Raw genomic sequence first — 18,111 nt, forward strand, 5'->3', positions numbered from 1 at the left:
ATAGAACCTCCGTTGTTATTAGGACTAATTATGACAACAGAAGCAGACGTACAGGACACCCGACAAGCAATGCTACCTTTGCAAATTCAGACTTTTGATGCCCTCCAAATAAGAGGGTTGATAGGTAGCTATTCGCGCCCATCAAATAGTTTACAACAGTGTTGCTAATAAATGGTTGCACGTTCATACAACAATTCGGTGTTATGAACTCCAAGTCCGCCTGCAAATTGCAGGGTGCTACAAACAAACCATCTTTCATGATCTCTACGTACCCTATCAATCAGATCGGTTCAGGGTACATTGCCTTTTCAACTCACACTTATAACTGCTATCTTGGCTCGCTTTTTCGCCTTTACATTCGCCTGTGAGAATTTTTTTGCGGGAGGCCTTGCCTTTCTTGAGTTGCTGGAAAATCAAATTTTGTAAAAGCCGTCTCACCTTTGAAAATTTCCGGCCAAAACACTCTCCCGGTACAGTAATAAAGCAAGACCGAATCAACAAACAGTCCGGCCATAACAAATTGATGCAATGTAGAGATTTTTAGACCATTTTTCCTGCCAGAAACAAAATGCATCCACATTAGATTTCCGTGAACACGTACAAAAGAGAATAATAGCACGATAGCTCAAGCAAGTGCATCCATAACAGTGAGCAATCATGTCCAGTTAATGGATTTGGACATTTGGAAGTAAGATAAATTAAAGGAGTAAATAAAAGAATAGTACGCATGTACAAACCAGCCTATGTGAAATAAATTAAAGGTCCAATGACACCAATATATCATTAGATTGGAAGCAATAAGGAACAGTTGAAGATAATCACACCAAAGCACATGATGAATTGCAAGAAGAATGGACCTAACCTTCACATGTGTGCTTGGGAAGGCAGATGTTCGCAGGGTTTCTTGAGTTTCATCCATCACTTTTCTTTTAGGTATGCTCAGTATGAATGCTGCTTGATCAGCAGTGGCAGCCATAGATGTTATTCTATAGCCGCTCTCCCATCTTCGGTGTATACCTTCACTTGGGTATAGAAAATCAAGCTCCACAACCTTGCATAAGTAAATAAAAAGTTCCATGAGAAAACAAAAAGGGCATTTTGAAAACAGGACTATGAAAGTACTTGCCCCATTCTCAGATGTTAATGCCCACATTTCCAACAATTTTAAATTACATGAACTACTTCTCTAAAAAGAATAGGAGAAACTGATACCTGGTCAGAAAATCCAGAATTTCTAGACATTACCACACCCCAGCGACTGCCCGCCGTAGTCATGGAAGTGACGTGAAAACCTTCTTTCCACTTCTTATTTATCCACTTGAAAGGAAAGGCTTCACTCACTTTGTAGGACTGCTGGGTATATGGGGTTCCTGCAGATTATGGAAAATATCAGCAAGAAAACCTTCCGTGCCAATCCTTCATCATCAAGAATAATGGAAAGAAACTAATTGAACACCTCACAGCATGAAAATGAATCAATCAGATGAACATAAAGGAGTGTCAAGAGGTTGATTTGCCACATGCAATGTGCACAGTCACATTCTGTGGACCGAACAATGTGATCCAAGTCAAGGCGCCAAAGCAGATGGCCGGAAAAACATTAAAAAAATGGCAAGAATTGGTACACAACGAAATGAATGTGACGAAATTCACGGAAGTGGTGAAGTTCAACAGATGTAGGGGCCCATGCAATTGACCCATTCAGTTGCAAGTGAGCTTATTGAGGAGATCTAAGTCATTACATGAAAGCACTGTATACAAAGAAAGCAACAAACGCTAAAGAATTCAAATGAAGAAATATCCAGCTTGCCTGATACTGATGATCAGAAGGTGGATGAACCAGGAGAGGGAATACACGCTTGCCGACAGCAATTTCAGCACAGAATACAGATGAAACATCCATGTGAAGTGCGTAAAGTTCATGAACTTCAAGTACATAGGATGATGTTAAACTTATAAAGAAGCGCATCTTGTGTTATACCAGAGGCTAATATCTAATTCAAGAGAGGACTCGTTAAAGGAGTCAACTAAAATCTACAGAAAAAGAACGGATGAATTGACAGATCTAATACATTCTGAATACTAGACTGTGCAGAGAACAGAATGCACATTAACTGACATTCGCATAGTTCACATAGAAGATTGTTGCTAGATAGCAATCCATAAAACAATACACGAGTTCTGAAAAATATATAAGAGTGAAATAGAATGTTAATCAGAATATAAAAAGACAACATCAAATGTTAAATTCTGCCAATCATTTATTTAACCTTGCAAACTTGCTGCTTTCATTCTGTCTAGAGATTACTCATTATTATACGATTTAAATACAAGCCTTTTCAAGCTCAAACATGAAGGACTTTATTCTTTTCCAAGTGCCATAATTGTATGTGCTGCAATAAAAGATCATCTGACTAAAAATCATTCTTCACGCTTCTACAGCTTTAATCATTCATGCTGCTAATCCAGTGATCTGCTAACTTCAGTTGTTAATTGATTTTCTCTTACTCATTATTTTCACTGATCAATACTTCGATTTTAAATATATAGTACAGGTTTTACTCACCTTTGGACATGACAACCAAGGAACTCCCATTAGATGCACCAGCTATTGAACTGATATAGTAGTTTCTTTCCCATTGTTCCATGATCCAATCCTTCAAGGAAGATCATATGGACAAGGTAAGAAATGACGTAATTCAACAAAGACCACTCCAAAATAATGAAAATCACTTGACAAGAAGTACCTTATGCAGAAAAACAGCAGACAACTCATAAACCTGCGAAGAGAAACCAGTTCCTGCATCCATGATTAAAGCCCACAAATTTGATGAAGAGGCCACACAGCTGATAAATAGCCCATCTTCATTTCCCTTCTCTACATGCTGGGTTAACCTTGAATCTGCTACATTGTAATGATATCTGCAGTTCAAAGAACCTAATTAGCATATACTATGCAAAAAAACATTACAATGGTTGCTAGAAAGCTAATATAGATGATCACAGAGATATTATCCGAATAAAAGTTGGAGTAAATAGGCTTTTAACCATTCCTGGCTGAGTACTAGTCCAATTTCCAAGCAAAAATTACCGGTGGCGCAAATTGCTAGTATGGTCAAATTTAGGTAAAATCGGTACATGTTACATGAGCAAAAAGGTAAACACTATGCTATTCCCCATATCAAACAATCAAGAGTCTGATTTATAACAACTCGTCATCCATCCTTTGAATGGCATGTGAAAACATCAAACTTGAGGCCAGACACCCGAGCAAATACTCGAATAACAAAGGAATCAACAGCACAAATACCAGTCTTACATTACATTTAACATTCTACCCAAGGTTCCTGACACAGACCTCAAATACCATTTAAATACAAGATATGGAAGAATGAAGTAGAGCTAACCAAACTTTTGAGGAAGTCACCTAGAGAGAACATTTAGTAGCATGGGATAGAAGCATATCAAGAAAATGCTCACAAGACAATTTTATGAGCATCATAGCACAGCCAATGAATTTTGTTACTCCACATGTCATTAGACTTATAGTGTATAATTGCTCGGACGTTTCAGCACGTGTCAAACAGATTCCCGACACGAAACCTCAGGCACAATTTTAATGCAAGATATCGAAGAATAAAGTACACTAAAAGAACTTTTTAGAAAGATACCTAAAGAACACATTTAGACGCATACAATACACGCGTATCACAGAAAATGATCGCATTTATAGTTAAGAATGGTTTATAAGCATCATAATAGAACAGATGGATATAGTTAATCAATGTATTGTCAGAATAAATAGAGAGTATAAATGCCAAGACTTTTTGGCAGGTCATTTATAGTCACTAAAAAAATTAATCAAGCTATCACTTTCAGGTGTAAGAAATTAATACAATTCTTTCCATTGACCACTTCAATGTTACGTTTACGTCAGATTTTTCATATGTTCACGTGCATAATTGTCTGCAATTGAGTTAAAAGATAAGTACTTAAACATCTTGAACATGCAGAAATAGACAATAGTCACAGCTCAGTCTCACAGATCAAACCAAGCGATATTGAAAGGCAGAATCTTTTATCAGTAAGTCCTAATTGAGGTTTAACTTTAGGAAGAGTGATTACCTCTGTTTCATGGGCCGACGTGCATTATAAACTGAAATCCACTGAGTAGCCGGACTACCCAATCGAACCTTCTTCTTTGGCTGCTCATCTTCTTCCAAATTAATGAGTAGTCTGCCTCGCTTTTGACCGACCTATCCAAACATGACAGAAAGATTCATTTATTGTCAGGCTGTTCTGATGATGCTAGTTACAAGTAAATCTAGCTTTCCACATATCTCTGTCAGTCACAGGCTAAGAGTGATGGTCTTGTAATTTGTAAGTAGTCTAATCTTCCATTCAAATCGAGAAGAGGAAGAAGACTGAACTACCTTTAGAGCTCCATCAATTCTGATTGGTCTCAAAGATGTGCATGGCTCAATTAGGCTTTCAAAAAAAGATATCAGCTTTGAGTAATTTGGCTCCTCGTCAAATTTCATGTTTGTTACAGCTTCAAGAAATTGCTTGAACGGGGCGGGGCAAAAGCAGCACATTAACTCTGGAGAAGTAGCCATCTTTTTCTTACAGACAAGAAAGCTCTTGTTGTCCCCCTGCAACAGAAAAATAGTCATTTCACGATATATAACCATAAAAGACATCTCCACACCCCACTCAAACAACTCAATCAATGCACCTGATATCCCTGCCATGGTAACCTTCCTTTTAAAAGGAAAATCAATGTGTACGCCAATGACTCAAGATCGTCTCGTCGACTTCCGGTCCGTCCTAAATGAGCATGCACACTGGCGTATCTTATTGTTCCCCTGCCAAAAGGAGAGATTCAATAAGCAGGGAACCAACAAAATCATGGAAATATTTAAAAACCCACCAACCTGAATACATCAGGTCTTTGATCATAATCGACGTGTTGACCAGATGTCGAATCTTTCCACCTAGACGCTGTAAAAAAAAAAAAAAAGACATTTTGTCAGCCGGGCCAGGGAAGTTAAGATTCCCCATTAAGAGGTTCCGATATACAGGTACTGTCGGGGGAGCACTTACAACATTATTAATACCATAAATGGAAGGCTGCTAAATTCAAAAGACCAAAACCTTAGCACACACTTTTATTTCTTTGTTGGGGAAGGAGGGGGGCGGGTTACAATCCATAAAGACAAACCCTAGAACGCATTGTGCCACCTGCATGTGTGTGGGAAGCAGCATGCAGAAACAAATAATCCAGGAAAATGAACACACCTAAGCCAAGATCAATGAGGTAAAGCTTCTTCTCATCAGCCGACCCAGGTTGACCAAGCAGAAAATTCTCTGGTTTGACATCTCCATGCACAAAGCTAGCAGAAGAAGGAACATGTTAACAAAAGCAGTTAATTGCAATTATGAAGTCCTTTCATAAGGCAGAAAGTTCAAAAATTATAATAATAAAAATAGGTACCCCTTCAAGTGAAGCTTTTCCAGGATTGATATTGCCTCCACTGCAAAACAAGCCACCATGTTCGGCGACATTCTATTCCCAGATGTTATCATGCATTTATCACAGAAAAAATCATCAGCAACTAAATAGAGATGGGGTAGCAAGTGAAACACAGTGTAAGAAAAGTTTAATAAATATGGATCTTACGATTGCCCTAGAGAGTTCCAGACGTCCCAAAGACTGGGCCCAAGCATATCCATAACCTGAAATATATATTACTTATAACTTAGTTTCCCTCAAAGAGAGAAACCTGAGTGACGAGAAACGGCAAAATCAAATCTTACCAGAATGTAGAAATCCCCCTGTCGACCCTTATAATGAACCCAAGGGATTCCATAGCATCCATTTAGAGTACTTTCCATGTCAAAATGTAAATAAAATCAGATGTTAAATCAAAGATTCATAATATCCGCTCTCTCGAGGGAAATAAGACAAAAAAGAATCAATGCGATACATACTTGTACACTTGCCACTCGTAAGGAGGACCATAGTTGCAACCTTTGCTGTTACGATGCTCAAACTTCAATGCAACCTGAAATGAATGAACCCCAAAGCATAAAAAATCTGATGTCTCCAAGACATAACCAAAAATCATTAAAAAATAAAATAAAATAGAGTGAGACTGCACTTGGTGCCATGCCATACCTCTATTGCATCTGGTCCTGTTCTATCACTTCCACCACTTACCCTTCTGCCAACGTACACTTGACCAAAGCCACCTTTTCCCAATTTCCTTTCTGTCTTATATACAGGAGAGGTACCCACTTGTACCTGCATCAGATGAGAGCAGACTATAGCATTAAGATTCCTCGGGATAAAATGACAGCGAAAAGAAAAAACCACTCGCAGGACTTCACTTGATAAGTTGAGAACAATGCTTAATAAACTTTAACATCAACAAAATTATTGAAAGCTAATTATTCAAAAGGAAAGTACTAAAGCATAAGCAAGATACGAGAACTTTGGAATCAGCAATTTCCTAAAAAAGCTCACGCAACAAAAGAATAATTATGAATATTGATTGCCAAAATAGAACCCTCAGTCTCAGCCCCTATGTTAATCATAGACGAAGGTAACCTGTAGACTGGAGTAGACCATCAACGCCAAAGAAGACGGATGAAAGATGAGTAGCTCCAAGTTTAATCGACAAAAACAGGTACAGGGAGAAGAGAAGCTACCCTCTCAGGAACAGGTGTTGTGCTAGCTTCTTCCTCGACTCCCAACACTTTCTCTGCACTTCCTCCTTCCATTGCAATATCTTTCTCTCCGACAACCTCAACTCGATTAAAAGCAGGGTCAGCAGCAGCAGCTCCTAAAGCTGCAACTTCAGGAACCACTTCGCAAGGTTCCGGGTCTAAATCTATAACCCTTATTCCCCGACCTCGACCAGCACCTGTTGCCCTCCCTCTCCCTACAGCTGTCGCATTACCCCTTCCTCTTCCACCACCTCCTCTCCTCCTAGTTTTGTTTTGTGTAGGCAGTGCCCAATTATCCGCTTGATCAATTTGTTGCGGGTTTGGTTGTATATTGTCAAGCCTCTTTGATCTCCGTGCTCCACTTCGCAACTCAGGCATCGTCACCCCATGCAAATCACATTCCCCTGAGTTCACCAACTAACCCTTCAGGCCTTCTGAAACCCCAAGGATAGAAGTCAATCGTCACAAAAATCCACGATCAAGAGAAAGCTAAAGAGAACCAACAGCAAGAAATGCATATCACCGGGAATACCACAAACAATCTACCCTTTTTCTGCTCACACGAAGTACAGGTCATTTCAATTTTAAGCAATGATAAGGCTTTTCCGTACATACTGAATAAGGTACAAAAAAAGAACCCCTGAGAAGATTTGCCAGGTTGCTAGAATACTCAAGATGCTCAGAAGTGGAACGAAATTGATAACGGGCATGCACCAAAAAGGCAATATCGACAAGATGGAATTTTTCGGTCAATACACCTAGACGATCTCATTATCTGAGACAACCCATTTGACAAACAACAAATGCTATCTATCACTTGCACATTGCAGATGCCTCCTCACCCCTAATACCGAATTAGCACCACCCAGATGAACCACTCTCCGCCTTCGAGCCATCATCGGGCGTCGAACACGACGATTTTCGCATCGGATTCAGCCAAAGCAAGATGATCTTTTTTCGTGCTCAATGTCGAATCGAATCATCATCATCGACCAACCAGCTCAAAACAGTCCGATCATTCAAAAGCAAAAAGAAAAAAAAAAAAAATCAAAGCAACAACAAAACCGATCACCTAACAAGCTCAAACCCGATGACACCACCACCACCACCACCACCATCATCCATCCATCCACAAAACAAGAAAACAGCCACAAGTTCAAAAATTTCAACGGACCCAAGACCCGGAAAAGACCCGACTCACAGATCGATCCTCGGGAACCGCGAAAGCAAGACGATCGGGCACCGGGACCGGCGAGAATCGGCGCATTCGGACCGCCGATCGAGCTCAGATCTTTCCCACCTCCTCCTCCTCCCCCCCTTCTGGTCTCTGATGTTCACACTATCCACACCCACGTACGTACATGAGAAGACTGCATTATTATCTTGCCCCTCCCCACCCCAACCCCCTTGTCCGAAAAAAAAAAACAAAAAAATCGGGCGGAAAAAAAAAAAAAGAAGAAAAAAATAAACTTTTCTTGCGTTGGCGATAAAGCTAGCGAAAGCTTCGCTAGAGAAGAGAGAGAGAGAGAGAGAGAGAGAGGAGGGATGATGATGGGGGAAGAAGCACACTATATATGCAGATAATATGGAGAGAGAGAGAGAGAGAGAGAGAGAGAGAGATTTTTAAAGCTGATATTTATTTTTGATCGGTGGAGACATTTGAAAAATGGGTTTAATTTCTCTTTTCCCCGATTTTCCCGATTTTTTTAATTTCCGAAAGTGGGGGGGGAGAAAAGGAAATATTTTTATCCCTAACCCTCGTCCTTCTTGGAATTAAAAAAAAAATTTCGAAAAATAAAAGAATGTGATGATTGTGGGATTTGTGTTTGTGTTTGTGTTTGTGTTTGTGTTTGTGTCTTCTGGTTCTCTTCTTCCTCTTCCTCCCTGCGCGTGTGTGATTCTCTCAAGGTCTTTATCTGCCTTTGTGGGTGGGATGTGAATGCGGAAGAAGACGTATGGGCATTTTGGCTAAAGTTGTGGCATTGTGATGACCGTGAAGCATTTTCCAACTTCTTTTTAACACGGTCTTTATTTTATACCGTGCAATATTATATCATATTTAAATGTATTCTTTTTTCTCACGCTTCGTGTGTTTTTTTTTTTTTTTGGCGGTGAATAATAATGTCCTGTCTAGGGTTTCCAAGAACTTGAGCTTCGAGTGCCGAGGTGGTGACGGGGGGGTGGTCAACAAAAGCTTGCCCCCGGGGGCTTAGATGGATGAAGACGAGCCAGCCACGCTAGCTTTTTGGGGGGGAGAGAGCCGCCCCGAGACGGGGTCTCGTGTCGATGGCCACGGTCGAATTTTGTGGCGACGGCGAAGTCTCGTAGGCATCGATGGATTCGACGGCGGAGGAATTACGGAACCCCCGCGAGAAAGATCGATTTTTCACGTTTCGACCTGGACGCGGGGCGCGAACGAGAAGCGCGGAGATTTCCGTTATGATCGAGTAACGCGTCGATGTGCTGAGGGGAAGGGGATAACGATGCACCGTGATCGCGAGTTATTTACGGTGCGTTCGTTTCCGATCGACGTGGAGAGCTACGTTTTGGCACACGTGTGTCGATGATCGATTCCTCCGATAGCGATTATGACCGATCCGATAGCCTATTCTGCCATGCAATGTGCTCAAAGGGTACCTGCTGATATGTGTATACGAAAGGTAAAACATGACTCTGATGATCGTATTTGTAGGTACAATTTAATTTCTTTCTAAATCAGTGTGTGAAAGTGATCAATACATCTTCAATGATAAAAAGGGTCATGCATGCATATTAAATAGGATAACAACAAAAATAAGATTTGACGTTATAACCGTCGATCAATTGAGAGCTCGATGATTTTGAAAATGCGACAATCAGGTCTCAAATTCGCCGTCGACGGAATTCGGCTATCGGGAATCACACGCGGCAAATGACCAAATATTCCACCCAGGGAGCCGCGTCGAATGTCCGACATCTAAATTCCACTGACGGCGAGGTCAAGACTAGATCGATGCCTTTTAAGCTCTCCATTTGATCATCAACCAAAATCTCTAATCATGTTTTCTGCATTTATCCCTGTATTATTAAATGGTGCTTACTAGGAGATTTTTTTCCTACCAAGAGAATTTGATCCCCAAAAAGTTTTATAAGGTGGAGAAATTGATTACATAACAAGTTAGATGATCAAATTAAATGTTACAACACCGAATTAGAGAAGGGACTAGACCACGGACCCGATGCCCAATGGGCCTAACATTTATGGCTTATACCAAAATTCTAAATTTGTCCTACTTCAGGCAATATACGGTGCGCATGAATACCATTCTGTACCCGAAAACTATTTCTGAGCAGAAATGATTTTTTTTTATTTTATGCCCGGAAACAATTTCTGAGTATTTGAAGGCGTTTGATAAACGACCAAAATTTCTATTCCTAGAGTAGAAAAGAACGAAATGCGTTTAGTAACTACACAAAATTTACTGTTCCTAAATAAATAATATTTTGAATTGTTTAATTTTTTTTTCTTTCTACCCATTTTCTTCTTTGGCCATGGCGCCGCGACCGCCATGCCTGGCCGGCGAGGGCGTCACGGCCCTCGCGGCCGCCGGCGGAGGAGAGGGTCGCCTCGCCGGCGAGGGCGAGGTTGGACCTCGCCGCCGGGCGAGGCCGACCTTGCCGCGCGCACAATGGCGAGGCTCGGCCTCGCCGTCAGCGAGGCGTCGGCTGGCGGGGTCCGCCTGCCTCGCCTCCAGGGCCGCGGCCGTGACGCCTCGCGCCTGGCCGGTGGCGCCGCCCACCCAAGAAAGAACAACACAAAAATAAGAAAAAAAAAAAAAAAAAGAAAAAAAAGCGATTCTCAAAATTGTCTTAAAACAAGAAGAACTTTTTTTACTTCTTGTTTCTCTTCCCTTGTTTCTCGGCATAAATTTTTGCAAAAATGTGCCCGGGAACAAAAAGTTTACCAAACGCATTTCTGTTCCCAAACTATTTATGGGAACAAAAAAATAGAAATTTTCACTGTTTGGCGCGTTGCCAAACGGGCCCATAATATTCATAAATGGGCAAGCTTTGGTGGTTCCCTTCCAAGTTGTGGTCCACTCATTGTTGATTTTATAGTGATTTCATACTTATTACCAAAGTCAAATGGCAACAAATTTTTTTTTGTGAAATACCCTCGAAACTGTAAATTTACACTTTTACCCTTTCCTTGGATCAATGTGTGAAGGCATGAGAGTGCAATTTTGAACGTGGAGAGTTTATAGCTATGATCAGGCTACGTATTGATATGCCGAAGATTACGAATTACTAATGGTATTTGCGTTTAGGATTAGTTAAAAAAAATTACTTTTTACGTAGATAATGATGATTAATCATTTTAATAGCAATTCGGACCGATCCAATGAACCTTAGGGGTACCTAGTTGATTTTCCCTTTACTTCCTTGTTAAAACCTCTTTTTTTTCTCTTGAAACGGCGGCTATAATCAAATTGCCGTAATAGGCCTATTGGTGTTAGAAAGTATATCTACCGGAGAGGAAAACGGGACTTGGTAATCTTATCTGATGCGGGCGATTTGATTTAATTTGAATTAGCGCACGAAAGTGGAAACATCTCCAATGATAAGAGTGATATGTATGCACGTATTAATGATATTCGCTAAAAAGAACTTAATTACAAAACTCCTATAAAGTAGAGAAACCGTGCGCTTGAAAAAGCTCGATAATCAAATTAAGTAAACATCATAAATTAGAAAACGAACACAATCACAATCCTCTCTTATCTGAAGTAATTTGATAGTTCTTTACTTATCGCTAGATTTTGACAAGAATTTCAGTTCGATATCACGTCCGATTTGTATGCTCAATCGTTGAACCCGTTCTTACGGTTATGCCCCGTTCGAATCTGTCTGGGCCGGTTTACTTCGAGGATGGAAACATAGCGGATTCGAAATACATATTCAATCTTAGAAGGAGTTAAAAAAAAAAGAAAAAAAAAAGAGGATACTAAAGTGTCATACTATTTTTGTTTGGAATGTAGGGGGAAAAAGAGGAAAATGGAAGGTTGGGTATGATGAAATGAAATAAAAAGTGAAGAATTTTGGGAGAGGAAAGAGCAACTCGATCAGGGGCAAAAATGGAAAAAAAGAGGAGAAACTCTGCCCTTCCAATTTCGAAATCTTTCCCTTAAAAAAAGTCGCAGGAACTCATAAATCCCGGGCCGCGATTGGTCTGTCCATTTCTCTTGGCTGTCACGTCGCCGTCACTGGAGCGCCGCACTCTGAACGGCTCTCTCTCTCTCTCTCTCTCTCTTTCTGTGTGGTGCGGCGCCTGGAGGTGGTTTCTTCTTCTAGGGTTTTCTGGGGAGCTTCTCGAATTCCACCGGCGGAGAGAAGAAGAACTCGAGCGCGACCGTACGATCTCTCGCCGTCGCTGCGGCGGTGCCCAAGAAGCAGGCTGGCGTTCGATCGGCGATATCTCCGGAAGAGCTCGATTTTCTCGGTTTTCGTCCAGCAGCCGCAGGAGGAAAAGTTTCCGGGGAAATGGGGTGCTCGTTGCAGCTTTGCGGAGCGTAATCGATGCTCGAAGGAGGTCACGAGCACCTCCCTCGGGACACTCGACGGTGGCCGTCCTCGAGAACATCGAGGCCTGCAAGCAGCAAATCGAGGTTCTCTCCGTTTGGCGCAAATGTTCCATTTTTTTTTTATGCGGGAATCGGGAAATTCAACGTGTAAGTGATCGAACTCGCTATACGCGCGAGTGGTTAGTTGCTTCCCGTGGTTTAATTTGCTTCGCCGAAGGAGCGCGGCGACGGGGTTTTAGTCCCGGTCGGTTCGGTCGTCGTTGCCTTAATGCCTATTGACCTGAGGGAAGTTTTGTGGTTTTGATGGTGAACGAGGGGGTTTAGTGACGAATGCAATTTTTTTTTTTAATTAAGGTCTGTGAACTTTTGAAGGGCGGGAGTAATTCTGATGAGTTTCTTTTGCGACTGCGTATTTGATCAGGGCTGGCAAAAGATGGTTAGGAATCACTTGGGCAAGCTCTTTGTCATGAATGATTGCCGAGGCCACTGTCAATGTGCTCGAGGTTCAGCATCTGCTGCCGAGTTTTTTTGGGTCGAGCAGGCGAGGCTCGGCAAGAGGAGATTGGCGATAGTGCTAATTTGACAATGTCTTTCGCTGGAGAGCTGCTCTGAAATTGCCGAGGAGCTTATTAGGGTGGGACTGCATCCAAGCGAGATTGTTAGCCATTATAGTAGAGGGATCGACAAGGTTTGTGTTTGGAAGTGCTCAATGGCTGGCCCGCTTATGACCTAAGGAGGTCAAGAATTTTCTTTCTGGTATGTTGAATCTTTTAGACAATTTAGATTTTAGATGAATTGGTAGAAAAAGGTTCCGAAGTGATGGATGTACTAAATAATGAGCAAGTTTTTACACGGATAAAAGCTGCTGTTGCCAGTGACCAATTTGGATAAGAAGACCAGCTGTGTTTGAGGTCTCGCATATTCACTAGGCATGCACCGGAGTCCACCCCAGAAACCCAGCAAACTTCAATGGTCATAATGTCCTAGTTGCCAAGATTTTTGGGGGGGAGGGCTACATAATAGCACAGTTGTCTGGGGTTTCGTCACTGATACTTCTCTCCTTTTTACATATTAGTGGTCATCAATTTTGGTTCCTAGACATTGTTCCTTAAGTTTAAATTTTACCTTTCGTGTCTGCCAAAGGAAGAGTGCTTCATTCGCTGAAGAACGGCTTCTGTAGAGTCTTTCCTGTTGCATAGTAGGCTAACTTAAAACAGTTTAGGGATTTCTTTGCTGCTGTAGTGTCTGGAACTGAAGTAGGATAGTCTATATCTTCCCTTTTTAAAAAAAATGGCTTACACTTTAATTTGGAAGGATGCTTTGCATACGGAATTATTGATTAGGCTTCCACTGGTGTTGCAGGTTGGCTCATTATGCTATTGGAAATTTGCGGAGAGTTTGAAAATGGTACCAAAGACACTTGCTGAGAATGCTGGGCTTAATGCTATTGACGTTATATCATCTCTGTATGCTGAACATGCGAATGGAATTGTCAAAGTGAGTATCAATTTAGAGGAAGGCACTTGTAATGATGTTTCGGTCATGAATGTTTGGGACCTCTGCATCAGCAAGTTAGCTGCTTACCCGACTTTTCATATCCACCTGCTTTGGTTGCAGAGATACTTCCCTGGATCAACTGGAATTAAGGTGACCATATTTACTGCATCTGTTGAGTAGGCAACCCATTCTTATGCTTTACTGGTTGACTATGTTAAAGTTGTAAACAAAGGGATCATTCTCCGAGGAACAGCTTAGTTTCACTGTGAATGGAGTACATATATGAGTCTGGGTTTAGGTGTCACCAACCTGTCTTCGACTTATGTAAGATCAAGTTGGATGTAATGAGTGAAGGCTTTAGCTGAAAAAGCATGGAACGTAAGCCATGCAAATTAATATGGATATACATTATCAATATTCTTGGTTTTGCTTTATATACCAGGAGATTTTAAAATGTCATGCATTATTATAACAAGCATATTGCTTATAATGTGCTTTTCTGCAGGTTTTTTGCTCTTGAATATGCTGCTGATGTGCGCATCGGGTTGATCGGGTAATTTTCTGAGATTATGGATCAGTCTGTGTGTCGAGTGAATTCCCAAGAAGCAAAAACTTGCATTGACAACAGATTGCTAGGAACTCTTAGCCTCTGTGATCAAATCATCATATTGTATATTACTCGGGTTGTCGCTCTTAGGTGTTTTCCGGTAGCTTGGTTCTCAGGAACAAAAGGACAGTCAATACTTTAATTTGTTTTTTAATTTGGAAGCGGTTTTGCTAAACTTGTATATGCATAAGATCGAGTTGTACCAAAGCCCATAGTCCCCGGAATAATAAAATTACCCGTTGGGGGTGTGAAAGTAGATTTTTCAGGTCTGTGGTAATTAATTTTTAAATTGTTATCAACTTGTAACCATTGATTTGCAATTCTTGTTATTCTGAGATTATGGTATAGGTGGATTTTGTATGAGCAAGGAGATCATGATGTGGTTGTGCATCAGCTGCTAAGGTGCAAGATACATGTACTTAAGATTGTGTGCCTGATTTGAGTGATCCATTGAAGCAGGACAATGGATGCTTTAGCAATCTAGTGTTGGGACGATGAACATTAATGTTCTTTCCAGAGTAGATAGGAACTGCTTTTCGTGTTATATGCAGCTGTCTGGTTTGTTCTATGACGTCATCGCAACTAATTGTGGCCTGCTTTGGATGCTGTGGATGTTTATGCTCCATCAAAGCTTTTCAACCTTCTGAGTGCTTTTAATATCGGTGTTTCTCGATCAAGTCAGCGACACAAGGCTTCTTTCACGCGAGGTATGGGCCTTGAACTGAACGGCACTCGTTGTATTGTCAGATCATGATGGCAAAAACCAGCTGGAGACCCGACAGCGGCCGGGATGGAGGACTAATGCTTTGAATTTGATCCGAGGCAATGGCTACCAACTTCATTAACCACAAGATTGTTTCAGGTGCCAGCACGGCGTCCCTTTCCTTTCATCTTACATCTATCTTTTCCTGCCCGCGCTCTTCCGTCTCGTTGTGTAGAATTTCGATAATTCTCATGGCGAAATCGACAGGTTTAACTATTGGAAATCCCTTTATCTGGTGGCTTGCCAAGACTGGCCTTCTAATTGGTGGCGTTTACAACGTGGGGTCCCTAACTTTCGTGCTCTGAACAGCGTTGTGCACGTCGCTGGTGTGGCTTGCTGCGGTCTTTGCTAATTTTCTCGCGAGTTTACTTCGACGGAGAAGTCTTCGCCCATGATTTTCAATTGTATTCGTTTTCTTGTCTCATGCTTTGACATTTTTTTTTATATTAAAATTGCTTTTTGGATACCGATGGTTCTTGTCTAATCACAACCGATGTGGAAGATAAAAACCATCTTTTCCATTCCAACTACTCCTCGAACGAGAACAAATTTAACAATTAAAAAAACAAGCTATGAAGAGGAAGTCATGAATGTGGCACCTGAGAATCTTTGATTATTCAACTCTAGTCCTTGTGCTTTTATCGGATGTTCGATTTGATCCTTAAACCAATCTCCGGTCACAACATCAAGACTGCGTCCTGTATTTTCGCTTTCTCATTGACTGGCGTGTGGGAGAGGAACACATGCCGTTGATGTGGATTAAAAAGAAGAAGAGAGAAATCGAAGAAAATTTACGAAAGTGATCCATGGTACTAATTATTAGTCATGTTCTTTCGGTCGCCCTAATTTAGTTTGCGAAAAATGTGATCTGTAAACTAATTTCTCCCTCTGATGTCTAGATATATTCCTTATTTCCGTTCTAATGCATATGTGTTGAAGGTCAACAAATAATTCGACATAGGATAAATAATGGGATAATTGTCCAAAAGGTCTTAAATTTGTTGTACGTGGGCCAGAAGTACTAAATTGTCAAAAGGGTTGTAACTAAATTGACCGCCGCACGATAAATTTATGACTTTTTGGATAATTATCTTGATAAACAATAAAAACTTAGAAAGTTGATGATCTAAACCTAAAGTTGTAACGATCCATTCCGATCTGCATGGACCGATCCGCCGGAAGCAATTTTGAAGAGGGAACCATTTTCTGGCCCAAAAGAGTGGCGACCATTTAGGTAGAATTGCTTGTAGGGCTAGCAATTTTTGCGCTAAATATAACACGTGTTAATGATTATTGCTTAACCCAAGTTTTTGTTTGCATGGAGACCAAAATTAAATTAGGGTGATAGTATAGGGATTACTTATGTGATTGTAAATTGTAATGTCCCCTCAAACTTTGAATGCGTTCATTCCACATTAGTCCATGATTGTTAAGATTGCCGTTTGCCTCGAAAATTGTATGATTGCTTCAAAATCGTTTTGGAGGAGAATCGCGAATTGAGTCGATAAACAGACTAAAATGACAAGTCAACTCGCTCTCGATCGGTGATTAAGCCTTAATCAGCGTATGAACGGATGTATAGAATTCGTTGTGCAATCGTGACGATAAATTAGTGTAGAAATCAAATTTATCACAAAATAAAATAGAAAGGCCAAATAGAATAATACAAGGTCCTTATGCCTAAAATTTGTAATTTTATGCACTTTTAAATAAGAAATAATTTTATTAACCAGCATCCAAGCAACCAAATAATGAAAAATGACAAGTTCTAATGCACTCTAATGTGTAATCGGTTTCTCTTTAATCGAAACAATGGTAGATTGTTTTTACATTTAGTTTTGACAACACTATGGTTGTGTTTGTTTCGTTAAAAATGAATGATTTGGAAAATATTTTTTGTAAAAATAATCGTCGGTATCACTTATGAACGAAAAAAAATATCATCATTTACAGAAATATTGAGATATAATTTGTTGTCGATAATGGAATATTTTTCATTAACTAATTATTTCAAGATACAATCGATTATTTTTAGAAAAATATTTCTCAAATCATTCATTTTCTAAGAAACATTATTTCGTGGAAAATGAATGGATACGAAAATAGATATATTTTTAAAATGATTGCTTGTATCGCTTATAAAAATGAATGAATAAAAAAAGGAAAATGACACAATGATCCCTAAACTTTGGTCAAAAGTGCAATGTGATCCATGAACTTTCAATTTCTTCAATACGATCCCTGAACTTTAACCCAATACTCAATGTGATCCCTGGACTTTTAATTTGTTCAATATGATTCTCGAAAAGTTCAGTAAACAATATCAAACATTTTTATATAGTACATGGACTAGTTTACACATGTACCAAAAGTTCGAGGAACCACATTGAACAAAATAAAAGTTCATGAATTATATTGAACAAATTGAAACTTCGGGGACCACACTGCACATTGGCCAAAATTTAGGGATCATTTGTGTTAGGGCCTGTTTGGTTCGGCTTTGGGGGAATGCATTTGGCAAAATGCAAATACCTTTGAGTTAAAGTTTTCCGAAATGCAAGTAGTGTTTGGTAACGTGTCTTTTAAAATCACATTTGAAAACAACTTTGGTTTAAATACCGTTTGGTAAAATCTTAATTTTGTAAAGGACTTTTGCTAATATTTTTTAAAAATTTTTTTGGCTCTGAACAAGCACCGCACGGCTGATCGTTCTGCGATCGTCCATAGCAAACGCACCGGCCGGCCGGATAATCCTCCGGCGGCAGATCGGCCGGCACTGCTGGAGGCGGGACCTCCGGCGACCCCAGCACTCGGGTCGCCCAGGCCCGGCGACCACCTCCAAGGGTCGCCCCGACACGCGGCGCTTGGGTCGCACGATCCAGACTGGTCACGGGCGAGCGACCGCCGCTCGAGGTGCTCTGGCGACTCCCAAAGGCGATGCGTCGCCGGGTCTG

The 18,111-nt window shown here is 40.6% G+C and overlaps 2 protein-coding genes and 1 pseudogene across 5 annotated transcripts; 2 read left to right on the plus strand and 1 right to left on the minus strand.

The window, feature by feature from the left end:
* Positions 1–73: 73 nt before the first annotated feature.
* On the minus strand, positions 74–8,092 carry LOC115665386 (casein kinase 1-like protein HD16). Of its 3 annotated transcripts, none has more exons than XM_056315270.1 (17): positions 7,931–8,092; positions 6,712–7,133; positions 6,179–6,304; positions 5,992–6,065; positions 5,818–5,887; positions 5,681–5,736; positions 5,495–5,566; positions 5,299–5,393; positions 4,935–5,001; positions 4,736–4,865; positions 4,434–4,652; positions 4,126–4,256; positions 2,748–2,922; positions 2,567–2,657; positions 1,213–1,370; positions 863–1,051; positions 74–554 (listed from the first exon to the last, which is right to left on the minus strand). In XM_056315270.1, exons 2-17 carry the CDS (start codon positions 7,105–7,107, stop codon positions 495–497), a joined length of 2,109 nt encoding a protein of 702 aa, XP_056171245.1. In that variant the 5' UTR covers positions 7,108–7,133; positions 7,931–8,092; the 3' UTR covers positions 74–494. The 3 variants fall into 3 exon arrangements, with proteins under 3 accessions (XP_056171245.1, XP_030443125.2, XP_056171244.1); XM_030587265.2 differs by having other exon boundaries at positions 6,712–7,163; positions 7,931–8,090; XM_056315269.1 differs by lacking the exon at positions 7,931–8,092 and adding an exon at positions 7,572–7,782 and having other exon boundaries at positions 6,712–7,163.
* Positions 8,093–11,961: 3,869 nt separating this feature from the next.
* Positions 11,962–15,621, plus strand: LOC115683303 (T-complex protein 1 subunit theta-like; annotated as a pseudogene).
* On the plus strand, positions 13,071–14,754 carry LOC130134648 (T-complex protein 1 subunit theta-like). Of its 2 annotated transcripts, none has more exons than XM_056315102.1 (2): positions 13,071–13,937; positions 14,293–14,754. In XM_056315102.1, exons 1-2 carry the CDS (start codon positions 13,581–13,583, stop codon positions 14,305–14,307), a joined length of 372 nt encoding a protein of 123 aa, XP_056171077.1. In that variant the 5' UTR covers positions 13,071–13,580; the 3' UTR covers positions 14,308–14,754. The 2 variants fall into 2 exon arrangements, with proteins under 2 accessions (XP_056171077.1, XP_056171078.1); XM_056315103.1 differs by having other exon boundaries at positions 13,073–13,861.
* Positions 15,622–18,111: the final 2,490 nt, after the last annotated feature.

This window comes from Syzygium oleosum, unplaced genomic scaffold, assembly GCF_021117445.2.
Source record: "Syzygium oleosum isolate NSW1041296 unplaced genomic scaffold, Sole_v2.1 Sole_v2.10, whole genome shotgun sequence".
Taxonomy (NCBI): Eukaryota; Viridiplantae; Streptophyta; class Magnoliopsida; order Myrtales; family Myrtaceae; genus Syzygium; species Syzygium oleosum.

Excerpts from the sequence above, each read along its gene's own strand:
- LOC130134648 (XM_056315102.1), top strand. The coding sequence starts at position 13,581 with ATGGCTTACACTTTAATTTGGAAGGATGCTTTGCATACGGAATTATTG.
- LOC115665386 (XM_056315270.1), bottom strand. The coding sequence starts at position 7,107 with ATGCCTGAGTTGCGAAGTGGAGCACGGAGATCAAAGAGGCTTGACAAT. Across the intron at positions 6,066-6,178 it reads CAGGACCAGATGCAATAGAG|GTTGCATTGAAGTTTGAGCA; the intron begins GTATGGCATGGC and ends CATTCATTTCAG. Across the intron at positions 2,658-2,747 it reads CTGCTGTTTTTCTGCATAAG|GATTGGATCATGGAACAATG; the intron begins GTACTTCTTGTC and ends TCTTCCTTGAAG.